At 30.5% G+C, this 18,402-nt stretch overlaps 2 protein-coding genes across 4 annotated transcripts in view; one reads left to right on the forward strand and one right to left on the reverse strand.

Annotated features, from left to right (window-relative positions):
* LOC129966547 (uncharacterized) overlaps nt 1-7,688 on the forward strand; it is a 47,729-nt gene extending 40,041 nt beyond the window's left edge. For all 3 annotated transcript variants that reach the window (XM_056080989.1, XM_056080990.1, XM_056080991.1), the window contains exons 4-5: nt 7,184-7,312; nt 7,551-7,688. In XM_056080989.1, the coding sequence (XP_055936964.1) occupies nt 7,184-7,312; nt 7,551-7,657 (236 nt within the window). In that variant the 3' untranslated portion in view covers nt 7,658-7,688. The remainder of the gene's footprint in view (nt 1-7,183; nt 7,313-7,550) is intronic.
* A 2,278-nt stretch (nt 7,689-9,966) lies between these two features.
* LOC129966210 (uncharacterized) lies at nt 9,967-10,776 on the reverse strand. Its single transcript, XM_056080624.1, has one exon. It carries the CDS (start codon nt 10,774-10,776, stop codon nt 9,967-9,969), a length of 810 nt encoding a protein of 269 aa, XP_055936599.1.
* Between the last annotated feature and the right edge of the window lie 7,626 nt (nt 10,777-18,402).

An 18,402-nucleotide genomic window follows, 5' to 3' on the forward strand; every position in this document is an offset into this window, starting at 1 on the left:
GTTCTAAATTAGGGCAGGACGATTGGAGAATGATAATGAAGTTCTAAATCAAAGAACAATTAGAGAATGATAATGAAATCAGGGCAAGACAATTAGAGAATGATAATGAAGTTCTAAATTAGGGCAGGACTATTGGAGAATGATAATGAAGTTCTAAATCAAAGAACAATTAGAGAATGATTATGAAATCAGGGAAAGACAATTAGAGAATGATAATGAAATTCTAAATGAGGGGAGGACAACTGGAGAATGATAATGAAGTTCTAAATCAGGGCAGAACAATTAGAGAATGATAATGAAATCAGGGCAAGATAATTAAAGAATGATAATGAAATCAGGGCAAAACAATTAAAGAATGATAATGAATTTCTAAATGAGGGGAGGACAACTGGAGAATGATAATGAAGTTCTAAATCAGGGCAGAACAATTAGAGAATGATAATGAAATCAGGGCAAGATAATTAAAGAATGATAATGAAATCAGGGCAAAACAATTAAAGAATGATAATGAATTTCTAAATGAGGGCAGGACAATTGGAGAATGATAATGAAGTTCTAAATCAGAGCAGGATTAAAACTTCTAGGAGAACTTAGTTCGATGCAAGTTTCTGGAGCTGCCATCCTCCCCTCTCTAACTCCTTTCACCAGATTCTTTATAAAAGCAGTTTGGGGTAGCAAATTTTAATAAAATGACAAAACTTTTAATTGGCGGTTTCTTTCCAGAGAGCTGATTTTAAATATTTCACATAAAAAAATTGGTTTGAATTCAAAAACAGTTTTGAAGGAAGTACACAATATAATTTCTATTAAATGTTAGAATCGAAGATTTCTTTTAAATATCAGGCAATGTATCTTTTTCAAAGTTTTTAAACAGCATAATATAAAATTTTTAAAAGATAATTGATATAAATATTATAAAAAATCTCTAACATTTAAACGATACTTTATTTTAATTTGAATCAACTCGACTTTCTGGGCTTTGTAAATTTAATGAGAGCATAATATGTATTTACTCTGAAAATATTGCAAAAAGAAATGCATCCGAAATTTTGGGTTTCCCAAATGTTTCTTGGCCCTTAGCCAGTTGCTTATTTTGTCTATTTGATAATTTGGCCAGACTGATTGCTTCTACGAAAGAAAATAAAAAGATCTTTTCCTTTGAAAGACCAAATAATGCAGTAAAGAACAAGAAATACCAATTATACTTTCACAAAGTCTTTATTTTGGGCAATATGAAAACATCGATATCTTTATTTATATAAGCAGAATACTTTTTAAATTGAAAGATTTCATTACTTTTTTTTCTTCAAAATATTATTTATTCTAAGCAAATTTTTTGATGAATAATTAATTTATATTCATTTTTTTCCCCTAAATTTTATGCTTCGCAAATTTTTTTGTTGAATAATAAAATTATATACTTTACTTTTTTTTTTTTTTTTTAGCATGTAGCAGGAGAGCACCAAGAAATTATCCAATGTTTCGTTCGTTACTTTTTAATGTATAGTGCTCAAAAAAGGATAAAATGGCGAAAGGAAAATTATTATATTCACTGTTCGTGCTATTTATACCGACTGTTTGCTCCAAACTTCTATATCACTTTTATACCATTTTTTTTCGCACTATTTATACAATATGGTTTCTCCATAATCCTTCCGCGCCTGGCCTGGTGGTAAGGTCTCGGCTTCGGAACCGGAGGGTTTCAGGTTCGTGTCCCGACTCCACCGAAGAACCGTCGTGTAAGGGGGTCTGTTGCACGTTAAATTCGTCATGACCAAACGTCCTCCGCTGGTGTGGCGTGGTGTGGAGAGGGGGGGGGTGCCAGCTCAGGTGTCGTCCTCGTCATCTGACCGCGGTTCAAAATTACGAGGTCCGTCCCAAAATAGCCCCAGTGTTGCTTTAAACGGGACTTTAATATAACTAAACTAATCTAAAACCATAATCCTTCTTCCACTAAATGGGTTCTAACTGCTCCATGCAGAGTGTTCTATTATTAGATCGGCAATTTCAGTACAAAAATAGTTTTTACATCTTAAAAGTATGTAGAGTATAAAGAAAAACCAGCGTCGTTTATTTCTTTAACTGTTGCAATCGGACACATGTTATTAATTGCAAAGTTTCATTTAATACCTAAGTTCATAACAACAATTTGGTTTCTGTTAAAAGTGAAATGAAAAAGTAAGATAAATAAAAATTTTATACAATCAAATACATGTAAAGTTTAAAAGTCAAGGAGTAAAATGTTTTTCTTGTACTCATCTATAAGGATATAAAGTTTCTTGCTTCTATATGTAAAATTTGCTGACATATTAAAAGGCTAATTTATTGACTTAGACAATTTTTCTGTTCCTCTGATCAGTGTTTGAGGGAGAAGTTCGCTGCAATTTTCAGGGATAATTGCTCGGGATTTACCCTAATTGCGAAAGATTATTAAAAGAGCTGAGTCAGAACATACTAAAGCATTTATTAACTTTCATTCAGTTTTTTAAAAAATGATAAGATAATACATAAATTAAAAGTGTTTAAAGGCTTGTTCAAAATTAGCACTTTCGACACTTTGTATAAGTGCATTCTTTTAACAATATTTACGGGTATGGAATCATCGATTAGACTTTTGGAGATAAGCTTTTTGAATTTGTTGACAAAGAACTGTATAGCATATACTACCAAAGCCAATTAATCCCTTAGTTCTCAATCAAAACTAATTTAATCGATAACTAACTAAACAAAGCAAGATGAATGTTTCTTTCACGATCAAACCCATATTCTTCTGTTCATATTATATTTTTCAGAAAAGGACGATTCGATTTTACCCAAGGAGCGCCCAATCATAAAATCTGGTCTTCGATCGTGTAGTCGTATGAAACTGTTTTATCAGTTCATCGACTTCACTTATCTATACTTATAAGAAAGCTCAATGTGTGTGTGTGTGTGTGTGTTGGCGCTCTACAGGCCAGGTCATTTGACATACAGCTACCAAATTTGGTACATGTATACCTTAGAGGTCGGGAATGTGCACCTGGGGTCCCTTTTTTTGAAATTTTAATTAGAATTTTAATTATTAGTTAAAAACTAACTTTCCCGCCAAAAAAATCTTCCATTTTCCCCACCGCCAACTTTTCCGCCAAAAAGAATCTTCCAAAACCGCCAAATGAGTAAGACTTCAGTTTTTTTTTTTTTTTTCCCCAACAGTAATAAGGCTAGGGTTAACATTTTTCGGCGGATTATTTCAAACGATTCTGTTTATTTTCTTAATGTTTTATGCATTTAAAATGAAACATTGTTAATTAATCCATGTTTCAGATTCATTCTGAAGTGCTTTTGAATTAAAATAACACAGAATAAAGGAAATTAAAAATGTATAATCTGCATAGCGTTACCCCAACTGGCGTAGAACAATTCACGCATTTACCTTACCGTAACTGGCGAACAAAATTCACCCATGCGCATTGTGTTCTGATTGTTGCCATGACAACCATTATCAACGGATGTTTTAAATTATTTTTAGGTTAGTTGCATGCTTTTGTAAGTAAATTGTATTTATGTTAGTTATATATTTTTTTGTATATGCTTATACAGTAGACTCCCGATTATCCGCGGGCGGGTTATCCGCGCCTACCCCACTAAGTAATTTTTTTTTTTTTTTTTTGTTTCCTAACAAAGAGAAAATGCTCCCAAAGCAAGAAGCAAACACAAATGACTGATTTCTTCAAGAAGGTGTAGTTTTACAGTTATGCTTTTGTAATTACATAATACATTACAGTATTAAAAAAGTACGTATGTATTAATTTTTCTGTGTATCCTTGACGCCTGTCGTAAGTACAAAGCACTTTTCTGTTTTCATTAACAAAATGCATTTTAGGTTAGTTTTGAGTGATATACTAAAATATTAAGCGTTAGTTAAACATTTCCTGCTGTTTATTTTACGTTTTATTGTATATAAAACGATTTTTCGAAGTTGGAATTTTTGTTTTCTCTTTTGCTATACACGTTTTTAGCTTTTTTTCGGATTATCCGCGATTTTTGTTATCCGCGGCGGCCGCGCCACCCAATTCCGCGGATAATCGGGAGTGTACTGTAGTTTTAAGTACATCGTTTTTTAAGTAGTTTTTTTAACTTGTACTATATAAATGTTCATTTATTACGTTGAAATATTCAATATATTGTATGTTTTGGAATGTTGAGTTCTGCACTGATTATTCATGCATTAGCATGAGGCTAACTTGAAAAATAAGTAAAATGTCAATGTCTAACATTTAATTATCCTCGAGTAAATTTGTGATTTATTTCTCTAAATTTAAAAATAAGCATATTTTTGCAATTTTGTTGATGAAATGTGAAACTTTACATTAATGAATGTAAGATAAACATTTTATTAATTGAAACATTTACATTATGGTAAACATATCAAAATTTAATTTTTAAATTTTTATAATCAATATGCATTGAACTCAAAATGTTTTAATGCCATTGTTCACTTTATTTAATGAAATTTTGTAACTGAAAATATATGTCTGGGTGCAATATGCCGAAAAATAAAATCTTATACCACTTTTTTGAAGCATCCAGTGTATATACGGGGCAATTAATCTATTCAACATTGAAATGTGAGTCAAGTTTTAAATCAAAAGTGTTCTTTTGTCCCAAATGTTTATTCCACAATCCAATACTTAAAACATGTTAATAAATAGGGTTTTTTTTTTTTTTTTTTTACATTGAAGGAGTTTAAACAAATAGCATAAAACTCCCTTTTTTTTTTCTCGGCAAAATATTAAACATTCCGGCCAAAATAAGTAAAACAAAACCCATATTAACAATTTTAAAAAATAAAAAAAAAGTGAATATTCAGAAATACATATGTTTCTAAGATGAAAATTCTAAAGGTCACTTAAATTTCTTCAAATCAAAAATTTATTTCCTCATTTATTCTAAATAGGAAAACTATACAATCACATCAGCACACATATTTTTATTTGGTTTAAATTAAAATAAAAATTAAATAAATTATCATCGTCAAATTAAGTAAATTATCGCATGCATGATACACGCAATGCTTGGTGATCAGAGATAGTATCAGGAGATAACATTATTCAAAATATAAGCCAGGGGTGAATTTATCTTTTAAGAACCTTAAGCCTTTAATGCAATGCAGATCTTGGAACCCCTTTTCTCCTTCAAAATTTCAAAACCAATTTTTTTTTATCTATTTTAATTTAATCTTTATTTAAGTTGTTTTAAATAGCGCATATAAATAAACTGAATTAGCAAAATGCTTAATTGCAGATCATCAAAAAAAAAAAAAAAAAAAAACTGGTTTCAGTATATCGGGCACACAAAATGCAAAACTGAAATTTAAAGGAGTTTTTTAAAAATGAAGACAAAATGTTATTTTACTCATTTAATAATACTATCAGATATCTTTTAACCAGTTAAGTACATTCGACTTTCTTTATTAAATGTGTTCAATCCAAATCTTAATTTGAAACGGTCGACGTGTAATTTTTTATCTGATAAAAATTGAATCTTATTCGCTTTATTATGATTTTTTGAAAAATTGATTTATTATGAGCCATTTGTATTGTCATTTGTGGTGCCAATATTACTCTAATTGTAGAATTTGGGCATAGAATTTTGGCATTACTGAATAAAGAGAAGAATCCAAATAAGTGAACTCACAGGAATTCTATAAAATGAAGATATTTAAATTGCGTTTTATCTAGAGTAGCTATTAGGAGTAATCACACGGATAAACAGATTATAATATGTTCTATTTTGTGCATGAGAGGCAGGATGTTCTGTTAAGTATATATTCGGAATATAAGAAGGAATTTCAGCGTGAAGGTAGGCGACAAGAGCAGGATATTTGATACTGTCCCTTCTGCTACCACTGAAAGAAAATGCATTATTGAATTGCACTATCCATATCTGCATACTTGTTTTCAAAAATGGTGGAAATCGTTCAATAATACACGCGACATGAGTACCATCTTTAGTCCTTTTTTTGTTTCTTTGGATCAAGTTTTTAAAAAAAATAAAAGCTTATTTCTTCAACCGAGCTCGGGGAAAGATAAAGCACTATAACTGAAACGTCCAGATAATTCAACTTTGATGCCACAGGTGAAAAATCGGCATACTCTCAAATCTATCTCGTTTCATCGGAAGCAAAATTAGTGATACGCAAATGGTTTTTAAAACATACATTCACTGAAAAATTTCAGTAACAGATATCGGATAAAAGTAACTTTTGCACCTCACCAGTTAGAATTAATAAAATGGAACTTCGCATTAACTTACGATAAATATTAGAACTTGTCAATAGTATATTTAGAACTACAGTAGACTATTACAATGCAAAAATTTGCTATTGCTATGGAGAATTTTCAGATGAGATGAGATTAGGCTTAGTGGCAAGGAGCATAATTTTTAAGTTCGAAGTCTTCAAAAACAGATTTCTTTTATAAGTTCTTCAAGAACACCAAATACGCCTGACAAGAATGCGAGAACTCGACAACTGTTCAAAGAATCACCAGTTGCCTAATCTCGACATCAAAACTAAAAAATCCTGGTCTCGAAACTAAAATTCATTCAAGATATCCATCCATATATATTGTCGTTATATTTAAATGAATATCTCCTAAATACAGAAGGTTATGGCGCAGATTTTCGAAATCATCAATAGTTAGATTTCTTGAAAGGGATTCTTTTATCATTACAGATGTCAAACAGACAATTAGCTAAAGTCGGTCGATATCTAAGTATGGCAAGCCAATTATACCCCAAGAAATTCCAAGTATTAGATGTCATTCTTTAAATTCGTTTATGCCAAATGTCTTCTCGCTGGTATAATATGGAAGTTTTTGATGTTCTTGTTCCTCTCGCAAAATAGCTAAAACTCAATGTCTTTAAGCCCATTTCAAATGACAGAATGAGACTGTTCATCTAAAAGTATCTAATCTAAAGTATCTCTAAATATCATCAATTCAGTCGTCAGAAGCGAGTCATTTGATATCTATTTTCATGATGTGGTAAATGTACAATTCTTAGATTTCACCGACATTAAAAAAAAATTTATACCACCCATTTTGTAACTGCTTATAATACCAAATAATAATAATAACATTGGTATTTCTTCTGTATTCCATGGTAGAAGCTCAATTATTTACAGCTATCAATTCATTTTCAGCTTTGAACCTGACTGAGAAGAACTGCACTTTCAGCCAACAGTGCCGATATGACAATGCATTGTGTTTTAAGCAAACTTGTTTATGCGCTGAGAAATACATACCAGTTGATGGAAACTGCAAGTTAGAAGGTATGTCTTCTTCGTAATCTAATTGCTTTACTATATAAAATTATTTTTTTTAACAAAGAATACGCTTTGTATACAAGTCATTTGACTGAGATCACTAACCAAATATCGAAATGTAATTTCAGATTTTGAGTACCATTATGCAAGAAATATATTTCCATGCATTTTTTATATGTACTTACTAGAGAAATATTTTCTCCATTATCATGCAATAAACTAACATATCTTTTTCAATTTACAGAAAGGACAGCAATGATACCAATAATAGTAGGAAGCGTCATAGGAGCAGCAATAGTTTTCACACTTATCTCTTACTTTATAATGTCTCGAAAAAAAGATGTGACTTAATATTTTGTAATAAAGCCAATTCTAATATGTTGTATTTTGTATAATCATTTCACTTTTTTTACGTTCTCATACACGAAATATACAAAGAGAAAGTACAGTAATCGGCAAAATATTCAAACTAGAAGTTTTGACGAATCTTCGTATCCAACCTCTCTGCATCTAAAAAGCGCATTTTTGGAATTACGTCTGTCTGTCTCTTTGTCCATTTGTGAATATTATAACCCAAAAACGCTTTGAATTACACAAATGAAATTTGGCTTAAACCAAATTTTTGATTTCAACCGAATTGTCTGTTTTCTCTCACTCAACGCTCACAATACACTGTTTATTAAACACCCTCTCTGCCGATAGCTACAAAAAACTCACAAGGTGGCGTTGGCGTTGGCGTCGCAACATACCGCCCGCCTTGAAATATTATATTTCAAAATAATAACAATGAACATCAATACAAAATATATCACACACACAAAAAAAAATAATTATAATATAATACAAATTACATTAAATCACTATACAATATTACACTGATTAAATTCTATTATCCATAGGTAATTTACACAATTTTGAAATAGCTCTTTTGAAAACACCAATTTGTGTTTTCACATCACAAACTCTTACGTTACCATCCTTACCGAGGTAAATATTCAAAATACGACCAATGACCCATTTGGTACTCGGTAAATTTTCCTCTTTCAACAGTACCAAATCACCTATCTTGACATTGGTTTTAATTATTTGCCATTTCGTGCGATTTTGTAAATGGCTTAAATAGATAATATGCCAACGTTTCCAAATAAGTTGGACAATTTTCTTTACTCTTTGCCACAATTTTAACCTATTAGTATCTATACTCGTAATATCTGGTTCAATTATTGCATTGATAGGCCTGCCTATTAAAAAATGTGCCGGGGTCAAGACCTTTAAATCATTTATATCTGAGGACAATGGTGATAATGGTCTGGAATTTAGAATTCCTTCTATTTGATTTGTGACTGTCAAAAATTCCTCATAAGTTAACCTAGCGTTACCTACTACCCGTTTCAGATGGTACTTAAAGGACTTCACTCCAGCCTCCCAAAGGCCTCCAAAATTGGGTGAACGGGGTGGAATGAATTTCCATTCAACTCCTTCTGAGAGTAAATACTCAGCAAGAATTTTATCTTGATCAATTACAATCTCAAGTAATCTCTTAATTTCCCTATTCGCTCCAATAAAAGTTTGAGCATTATCCGAATAAATTTTGGATGATTTGCCTCTCCTTGCAAAAAATCTTTTTAGTGTAGCAATAAAAGCTTCACTCGTTAAGTCACTCACAATCTCTAGATGAATTGCTTTGGTTACAAAGCATATAAAAATACACACATATACTTTGTTTAAAATATCTTTCCTCTGATTGCGATATTTTATGAAGAATGGTCCACAAAAATCAACTCCACTCACATTGAATGGATAGTTAGGTGTTACTCGATCTCTCGGCGAATCTCCCATTATCTGGTCTAACGTAACAGGTTTAGCCTTAAAACACACAATACATGAATGAACAATTTTTTTACACAAATCACGACAACTTATAATCCAATATTTTTGACGTATGAGATATAACAATAATTGTGGTGAAGCATGCAAATTTTTTAGATGAAAATGTTTTACAATTAAATAAGACAATCTATGATTTTTAGATAAAAGAATTGGAAATTTACTATCAAAATCTAAATCACTGTGGGTAAGTCTTCCACCAATTCTCAAAATGCCATTTTCATCCAAAAAGAGAAATAAATTTTTTACCTGACTGTCAGTATTGATAAAACCCGATACCTTGAGAGACTTGATTTCTTTGTGAAAGTCTTCCTCTTGAACAATTTTAAGGAGCCTCATTTCAGATTCCTTTAATTCAATAGCTTTTAAGATTCCAAAATCCTTAGGAAAATTAACTCTACAATTGTTCAAGAATCTGTAAATATAAATATCCTAATTAAACGACAATAATTATTACTTAAACCAATTATATCATGCACAAAATTGTTCACTTTAGCATTAAGATAAACAAAGTTATTAGAGTCACTAAATTTAAAACTTTCTAGTTCATGTTGTATCAGTCTCTGGTTGGTCTTAAACTCGGATTGGAACTCTTCAATGGAACTCACTGGTGGTGGCTCACTGGAAGACATGTCCTCAGTGGACAAGAATGGAGGTCCAGTCCACCATAATGAACTATGATGCAGGCTTGACGGGTCGAGACCTCTGGAAATGAGGTCAGCCGGGTTCTGAGACGAGGGAACATGATGCCACAGTTCTGCAGAGGTCAGCTGTTAAATGGTGGAAACTCGATTTCCCACAAAGGTCTTTAGCATGTTAGGGTCCTTTTGGATCCATGCTAAAACGATTGTTGAATCACTCCAAAGGTACGTTGGAGGTGAATCAACTTGTAAAGCAATCACAACTCGTTTCATCAGCTTTGACAAGAGGACGGCGGCACACAGCTCAAGCCGCGGTATTGTGACACTTTTCACGGGTGCAACTCTGCTTTTGCTCGTCACAAGTTTCACCGTTGGTATGCCGTTTGACGAATAAGAACGACAGTATATCACTGCCCCGTAACACTTTTCTGAAGCGTCGGCAAAACCGTGTAATTCAATCCTCGTCGCATGCGGATGCACAATACACCTTTCAATACAGATACTGTTTATACTCTTGAAATCTTCAAGGAACTGGTGCCATTCGTTGGCTCTTTCAGGTGGCAACTCATCCATCCAGTCAATTTTAAGACTCCAAAGGCTCTGCATGAAGATTTTGGCTTTTGCGACTACTGGACCAAGTAGTCCCAGTGGGTCGAAAAGTCTAGCAATAGTTGAAATAACACATCTCTTGTTGTAAGAATTCTTTAAATCGACTGCAACTCTGAAAACAAAACAGTCCTCTAGTGATTTCCAGGACACTCCTAACGTCTTTGTCTCGATGAGATTTTCAAAGTCATATCCTCCATCGATATTTGAAGCCAGTTCTAAGTGGCTGCTGGACCACTTATGAAGCTGCATTCCTCCTTTCGCCAATATACCAGAAAGTTGACTCTTCAGTTCCTTAACTTCCTCTAAAGAAGATGCGCCGCAAAGGAACGTCATCCATGTAGAAGTTCTGTCTAAGAATTGGTGCAGCTAAGGGAAAGTTCTTCTCTTCATCCTTAGACAGTTGCAACAGTACTCTTGTTGCTAAAAAGGGAGCACTCACTGTCCCATAATTTAGGGACAGGTTTCCCAGGTTATTTATTTTCATATGCTCAACAATTCTAATTTCATCTCTTTGATTTCAATATTACTGCATTTAAGATACAAATTTGATATACTAATGATAACTGAAATCAATAGTAAGTAGCATGCTTCGAAAGACCTCAGTGTCGGTAAATGACATAATGCACATTTCCATATATTTTTGTACTACACTATTAGCACTCAATGTGTGTTATCTGAACGATGTTGGTCAATATTCTGAATGCCAAACAAAATCGTAGCAGTATTGTAAATCATCTTAAGCTAAAAAGGTTTAGAAAAGATCTGAAATACAATTGCATTATCCAAAATATAGGTAAAGGAGGTAACAAATAAATTCAATTCAAATTTATCAACCAGTTTAACTTAAATTAAAATGACTTACATTATTAAATGTCCATAATAATTATATACTAAAAAGGATATTTCTATATTTTTAACTTGAATTATCATTGATTAGTTGTTGATTTGGGAAGTGCCCAGTATGAGGCCCCTCTGGTCAAATTTAGTTTCACATTTCAAGACATTTTTAACTTTATTTTAGTTTAATTTTTGAAATATTACCCAAAATTATTAGTTATCATTTACATTAGTACATTTGCATTAGTCATTTGTATTAGCATAAATCATTAATTAGATATAATTGATTAATTACAGTTAACGATTATCTTATTTAAAATAAATGCTTGTAAATATTAAGATAGATTAGAGGAATATATAAACTTCAAAAAATATAGTGTTAAAAATGTTATTTTACAGGATCTATGTGGAGAATAGCATAGCTAATTAAATAAATAATTAAAATCCCAAAATATTATTATTAATAATATATTTTCTAGTAATCCAATGTAAAAGCATATTCTGGTTCCTTTTTTTTTTTTTTTTCTATGATTCGTAGAATTAGTATTTTTACAAACTTATTTATTTAACAACTTGTGAAATGACATTTTCTAATCAACCTGCCTGCGACCCTAAGCGACTGCCTATTTGGAAAACCACTTTTGTCTTTGATTTTAAGTTCCTGTAAACTGAGTTTCCTTTGCACAGGGTTTCTTTTCGTAAATAATATTATAGCCAGGGTAAATAACGCTCAATATATTTGATATATACCTCGTCCTTTTCGGTCTCATTTTTTGAATTTCAGCTTCAAAAACACGTAGTAAATTCTAAAATATTATTTTTTGTTGTGGCAAAAATAATACTTGCTTCGCCACTGTTATTAAATATGCACAAAAATTTTCCGTGTAAGCATGTAGTATTTTAAGTGGAAAAGAACTTTTAAAAATTCCAATTTCTTTATAAGAGTCATCAGGATCAACAATTTCCATTTGAGTCATTTCAAGTCAACCATTTCCATCATGACCTTTGAGAATTAAAGGTCACTGGCAGATGACAGATGTCTGCAACCGGGCGTGCGTATATTAGCTATGCTTACATTCATCCGTACCATAGAAGCTTCCAAGCTCCTCATTGGTTGGCTGTTTCAACGTCATTTGTGACATAATTCCTAAAGCGCTTTTTTTTTTCTAACACCTTTAATGATGAATTTGTATTCTTTCCCTTATTAATTTAATGAAAATAAATAAATTTTGATTATAAATTGTATTTTACACCGCGTTTTTTTCAATTTCTCTAAATTAAAAAAAGAAGAGAAGCTACCCCCCAAAAAATCTATGGCGCCATCTATGTTTCTGTTGCAGAACTATAGACTGTAACTGAATCAATAAAGATGTTTGACATTTAACTGAATATAAAATAAAAACAGGGAAAAGACAAATTAAATCTAATTTTCTAAATCAATATACGAAAATATTTGCACTAGAAGTATATAAAATTTAAAAATTCAACTTTTATGTAGCTAACTCTCTGTAAAAAAAATACTTTTATAAAATTTAATTTAAAAATATTCAGTGATTTAATGGAGAAAAATCGGGCTTTTTAAAATTTTTAATTAAAAGCTAGGAAAACATCATGTTTTACATATTCAGTTTTTTTATTAGTTATTATTTTTTTCAAGCAATTATTATCAGTGTTTTGTGGTCTTTCGAATGTTAGCTAAGTAATTAAGAGAAGAGTAGTGAAGGATTGATATTTTCTGCAAGCTTTCAAATTAATTTAAAGTTTTAGTTTCTATTTATATCTATGTTTTTTTAGTTTTTATCTATGTTTAGTTTCTATTTTAGTTTTAGTTTCTAAAATATATGCATTTATATAGGTTTGTGGAAATAGATATAGAAATACTAAAAGTTTATTTTTCTATATTTGAGTTCTGAATTAGTTTTTTATATCATTGTCTTGACTAAAATTGATCAACAGTAAAGATAATAAAAGACAAATTATTAAGTTTAAATTTGTTTTAAAAAAATTAAATTTTTAAAAAAATTTGAGAAAAAAAAATCCCATTAGAAAGAAATTTTTCTCAAATGTAATGTGCTTTAGATGGTGAATAAAACTTAGCTCAAATTTGAATTTTTTTTTTATTGATAATTGATAAATTTTAACGAATTACAATCTTTTCTCCTAAGAATATAAATGGAAATTCCATTTTATGTGTTTAACATTCAAGCATATTTCTTTCTGAAACGGACTCCCAATACTGAAAAGGAAGTTTTTTTTTTCATGTGTAATAATTGGATAATTTGAGATAAAAAAGAACAATTAAAATACTAAAAAGTTATTAAATAAAATTTTATCTTCAAAACTCACATTAAAATATAATTTTATGTAAATATAAGTATTCTTGATTCCCTTTAGCAGAGTGGCCATCATTTCTGCTATTTGATTTTTCACAACTTTGCCTAATTTTTCAAAAAAAATTCCCTCAACTTTTTTAAGGACATGTCTAAAATCTTTAAAATAATCTCACTTTCTACTCTTCTTAAGTAAAATTTTTATATAATAAACAAAATTCAATTCCCAGAAAAAAAAAAGTTATTTTCAATTAACAGGTTTCAAATAAACTTCATTACAAAAAAAAAAAGGGGGGGGGGGGTTGACAAATATACTAAACACAATATGCAATACTAAAAGATGTGTGCAAATCTAACCAAGCATCTAGTTTGTTAATGATATTTCAAAACTGTTTGTCACAGATTTATTTACAAAAGATACAGTACAAAATCTCATATACTTGATAGAATACTTAAGAATGAAGTAATTTGATTGTTTCTAAAAAAACCTTTCCTATTCATTTTATTTACTCACACCCAAATCAAATCTAAATAATAATTCCACTAATGGAAAAAAATAATTTACAAATAAAAAATGAAAAATAGCTGAAAGAAAATATTAGCAATAATGTCATGCACCTTTAAACTAAAAGGAGTATTGTACCAAAATAAAAAAAAGCTTTAAAAAAACGTGACAGCAAAATTGCATTAATATTTATTCTGCCAACCACTGTAAAAAATTACTTGCACATTAGCAGAAGGCTTAATCCATTTATATTGCATAAAGGAAAGTGGAAATTTTGTCTTTATCATCAACTTCTTTTCTTTATTGTATAAAAAGGAAAATGCCTTTTTTAAAAAAAGAGAGATAGATGACATAAATAAACAAGAGATTTTTAAAAAAAAAAAAAAAAAAAAAAAGAATGACATGAATAAATTTTGTAAATTTTTAAATTGTGATAATCGATTTCATATACATAAAAAATATATTAGAAAAATGTCACATTTAAAAAAAAAATACAGAAGAAATACACACTTCTATTGCATCAACAAATTTAAATTAATTTATTGCGTTAAATATTTTTAAAAATTAGGTACATTTTGTTTAGCATAAGGAGTATTTCGAAGATACATAGAATAAAAAAATGTTAAAAGAAAATAATAATTATAATAATGTATATATATATATCTGATTCTTTGTAGATTCCACAATTTAGCAAAGATAAGATCCATATTCATGTTTCTCAATGCTCAGGAAAGAAAGGGTATACATAAGAGAAACAAAGAAAAAATTCTTAAAGAGACTATTAGCAACAATATCAGATATTTCCTAATTCAACAAAAGATATTCAAGGAATAGAAAAACAAATTAATTTTGGTATAATATTTATATACAAAAAACCAATTCTGGATCTGTAAACTAGATATTTTACATCTAGTTTTTGATTATTAATTATGCAGAATTCACACTTTCATTTTCATAACACGAGGGACATTAAATATATAAGTCAAAATTCTTGTATTTGAATTTTAAAAAAAAACTATCGGGCAGATTTATCGTGTTTTCTTTTCTTTTTTACCAAAATGATCCTAATAATATAATATCTATTGTATTATTAGTACTTTACTTAAATGTAGATGGCGCCATATGACAGACGTTGTAGTTTTTAATAATAGACAAAAAAAAAAAATTACAACAAATTATACAATTTCAAATAATTTATATTTACTTTTAGTAATTAATGCACTTTTGCTTTCCTTTTAGAATAATGATTCCTTTTAAAATGATGAAAGCAAACGAAGCGTAATAGTATCACATAGTAATTTCACAAGATTCTAAGGAATTGGAAGCTTAGCAAATAAAGAGTGTAAATCTTTAGCAATTTTTATATGATTTAAATTGTAACTAGCAGCCTCCGGAAACTACATGTTTAAAATAATTAGTAAAACCGAAAGAGCAGTTCCCCAGCTATAAACACGGCATAAATTACGCCAACTTTTGTTTCATTCGAAAGTTTGTGGCACAAAAATACGCATACAAAGTCATCTGCCCTCCATCAGCCCGATTTTTGAAAAAAAAAAAAAATCTCAAAAAAAATATTCGTTGTATATTATTTACATGAAAAAAACACACAACAGAGTCGTTCAACTTCACCCACTGTACAAATCGCGCTACTTTTTATTTCATATGAAAGTCGTAATTCCTAGATATGTTATCAAGGGTCATCTCACCTAAACATTGATCATTGTGACATGTCTCGAGGTCATGAGATTTCATATGAAATTAGATTTCGAAATTGGCCGAGTCTGAGATTGATGAAGTCTGTCGTGGAATTTCTCTGTAGACAATGTATAGTTAAGCAACGTTCTTTTTCTTTTCGATTTCTCTCAAAAAAGGAAGGGAGAGCAGGTGACCCCTGATCACACATCTAGAGGTCATTGGCTTTCATGTGAAATAAGAATTGGTGAAAATGGGTGGGCAATGGATTCATTGGTTTTTCCTTTTTATTTTAAACAGATAGTATCATTAGCAAAAACAGAGGCGACGGTAGTAGGGGGGAGGGGGTAATTGCCTGTCCGTCGGCGAGAGAGTGAGAGTTTCGTTGGTAAAAGTCTTCATCACTTCAGGATGGTTGCAGAGAACTATGCTTTATCGGACATGTTTATTAAAAACTACCTTAATATTTTGTAAACTGTCGAAATATCCATAAATAACGGTTAATAAAAAAATAACGACTAAGCGGTTTGATTATATTCGGTAAAATAATCGATAGGATGTCAGGCCAATAAGATGCCGTATTTTGCAAACAATATTTGACAGACAAAGACGGATGTCGACGTTAAGTTAGTAGATTTTCAGTCATCTGATTCAAATGTCGTTGATTCAGCTTATAATGTGCACTACTTTTGGCAATATAATCGACAAGGTAACAAATGAATAAGATATCGATAAGGTGATATGCCCACTTGATGGATAATTTTTGATCGGCTGACTATGAGTGCCGCAGATGTTAAGTCTACAGATTTTCAGACATTTCATTGAAATGTCGTTCAACAAGGTTATAATTTGCACTACTGTGGCAATATATCCAATATATCCGATGTGGCAAGATATCGCATTCTGCCGACAATTTTTGGACGGCCAACTTAGAACTGAATATGATGAATGCCGAACACAATATCCACAGATTCCCACACATCTGATTAAATGTCGTTCATTAAGCTTTTAATTTGCACTACTTTTGACAATGTAATTGACAAGGTGACATGTGATTAAGATATCGCATTTTGCCAAAAAAATTTTGATCGGTTGACTAAGAATTCAATGCGATGGATACCAGCACATTTTCAGTCATCTGATTTAAATGTCGTTCATTCAGCTTATAATTTGTATTATATTTAGCAAAATAATCAATAAAATGGCAAGTGAATAAGAGGTTGCATTTTTATCGACTAATTTTTGTCATTCAGATAAAGTGTTATCTTAGGTTATGGAGGGGGAAAACATGTTTTAATCTAGTACTCCGATTATTTGCCAGTGGAATAACCAGCCACACTAAGAGAAATTAAAGCTTTTGAAAAAGGTGGCCAAAATTAAAACATCTTTACTCTGAGATCTCTACACAGTGAACTACTTAGTGTAAAGGTTCCAAAATTGTTGAACATACTATTCAAGACATTGGCAGCCGGTTACCCGACAAAAAAAATTAGTTCCAGAAACACCGATAGAACAGTTGTCCACAGAATGCAGATTTATATCTGGAAGAAGGGAACCATATTGAGCAGTTTCTCTGGCATCGATAAGGTCCTTGTGACTGAATGCTTAATACGTTTAAATATGTGTTACAAATATGTATTTTAAGTTTTTTCAACATATTTTTTTTGTTGTGCAGAGTCATCTATAGATATTTCTAGAACTATTTTTTTTCGTCCGTCTCCCCATGTCTTGAATAGTATGCTCAATAATCTTGGACCCTTTACTTACACTGAGTAGCTCGCTGTATAAAGAGCTCAGAGTAGGGGTGTTTTAATTTTGACCACCTTGCATTATACATCAAAAGGGCGATAAAGTTGTTTTTCCTATCACTCAAATTCAAGCTCAAAAATTAATCGTCATCTTATTCATCTAATTGTTACTTCCTCGATAACGAAGTGGTAAATTTATTACAATTAGAATTGTCTGACTAAAATCTAGTTAATGGTTATACTAAATTTAATAAGGCACTCTATTTTTAGACACTCTTGTGCATATGCATGCTAAGTAGTGTTACTTTGCTGTAGCCAAATTAATTCATTAAATCCCTGGTGTAAAAAAATTGTATAATTGTAAATTAAACAAATTTAATAGCAAAGTACCTGTGTGTTTTTTTTTCAATCTAATTTATCAGGCTGTAATTATTACTGTAAAGAAGTGCAATTGATGACAAAAAATAAATGAATGATTCACTTGCCAAACTGATTAACTTCATAAAACAAGAAATTGAGAAAAATGATAAAATAGTATTTATTGCATTTTAAAATTCCTTTTAAATTATAAATTCAAAAATACAATGTAGACTGCATCTTTATTTAACGACTTATCTGTAGATGCATCTTTTATCTAGCGACTTATAGAAAGTATAAGATAGAATATCTTTGGAGTAATTGTAATTATTACTACAATTTTTGCTTGATTAAGGAAGTAAATCGATTTGGGAAGTGAAAGAAAATTATTAATTCAAGTTTAGCCTTCGAATTATTTTTTTACTACGGAAAAACTTCATTATATAAATATATATTTTATTAAAGATCTTAGCAAAAATGAATAATAACT

The sequence above is a fragment of the Argiope bruennichi genome, chromosome 4 (genome assembly GCF_947563725.1).
Source record: "Argiope bruennichi chromosome 4, qqArgBrue1.1, whole genome shotgun sequence".
In the NCBI taxonomy this organism is placed as follows: Eukaryota; Metazoa; Arthropoda; class Arachnida; order Araneae; family Araneidae; genus Argiope; species Argiope bruennichi.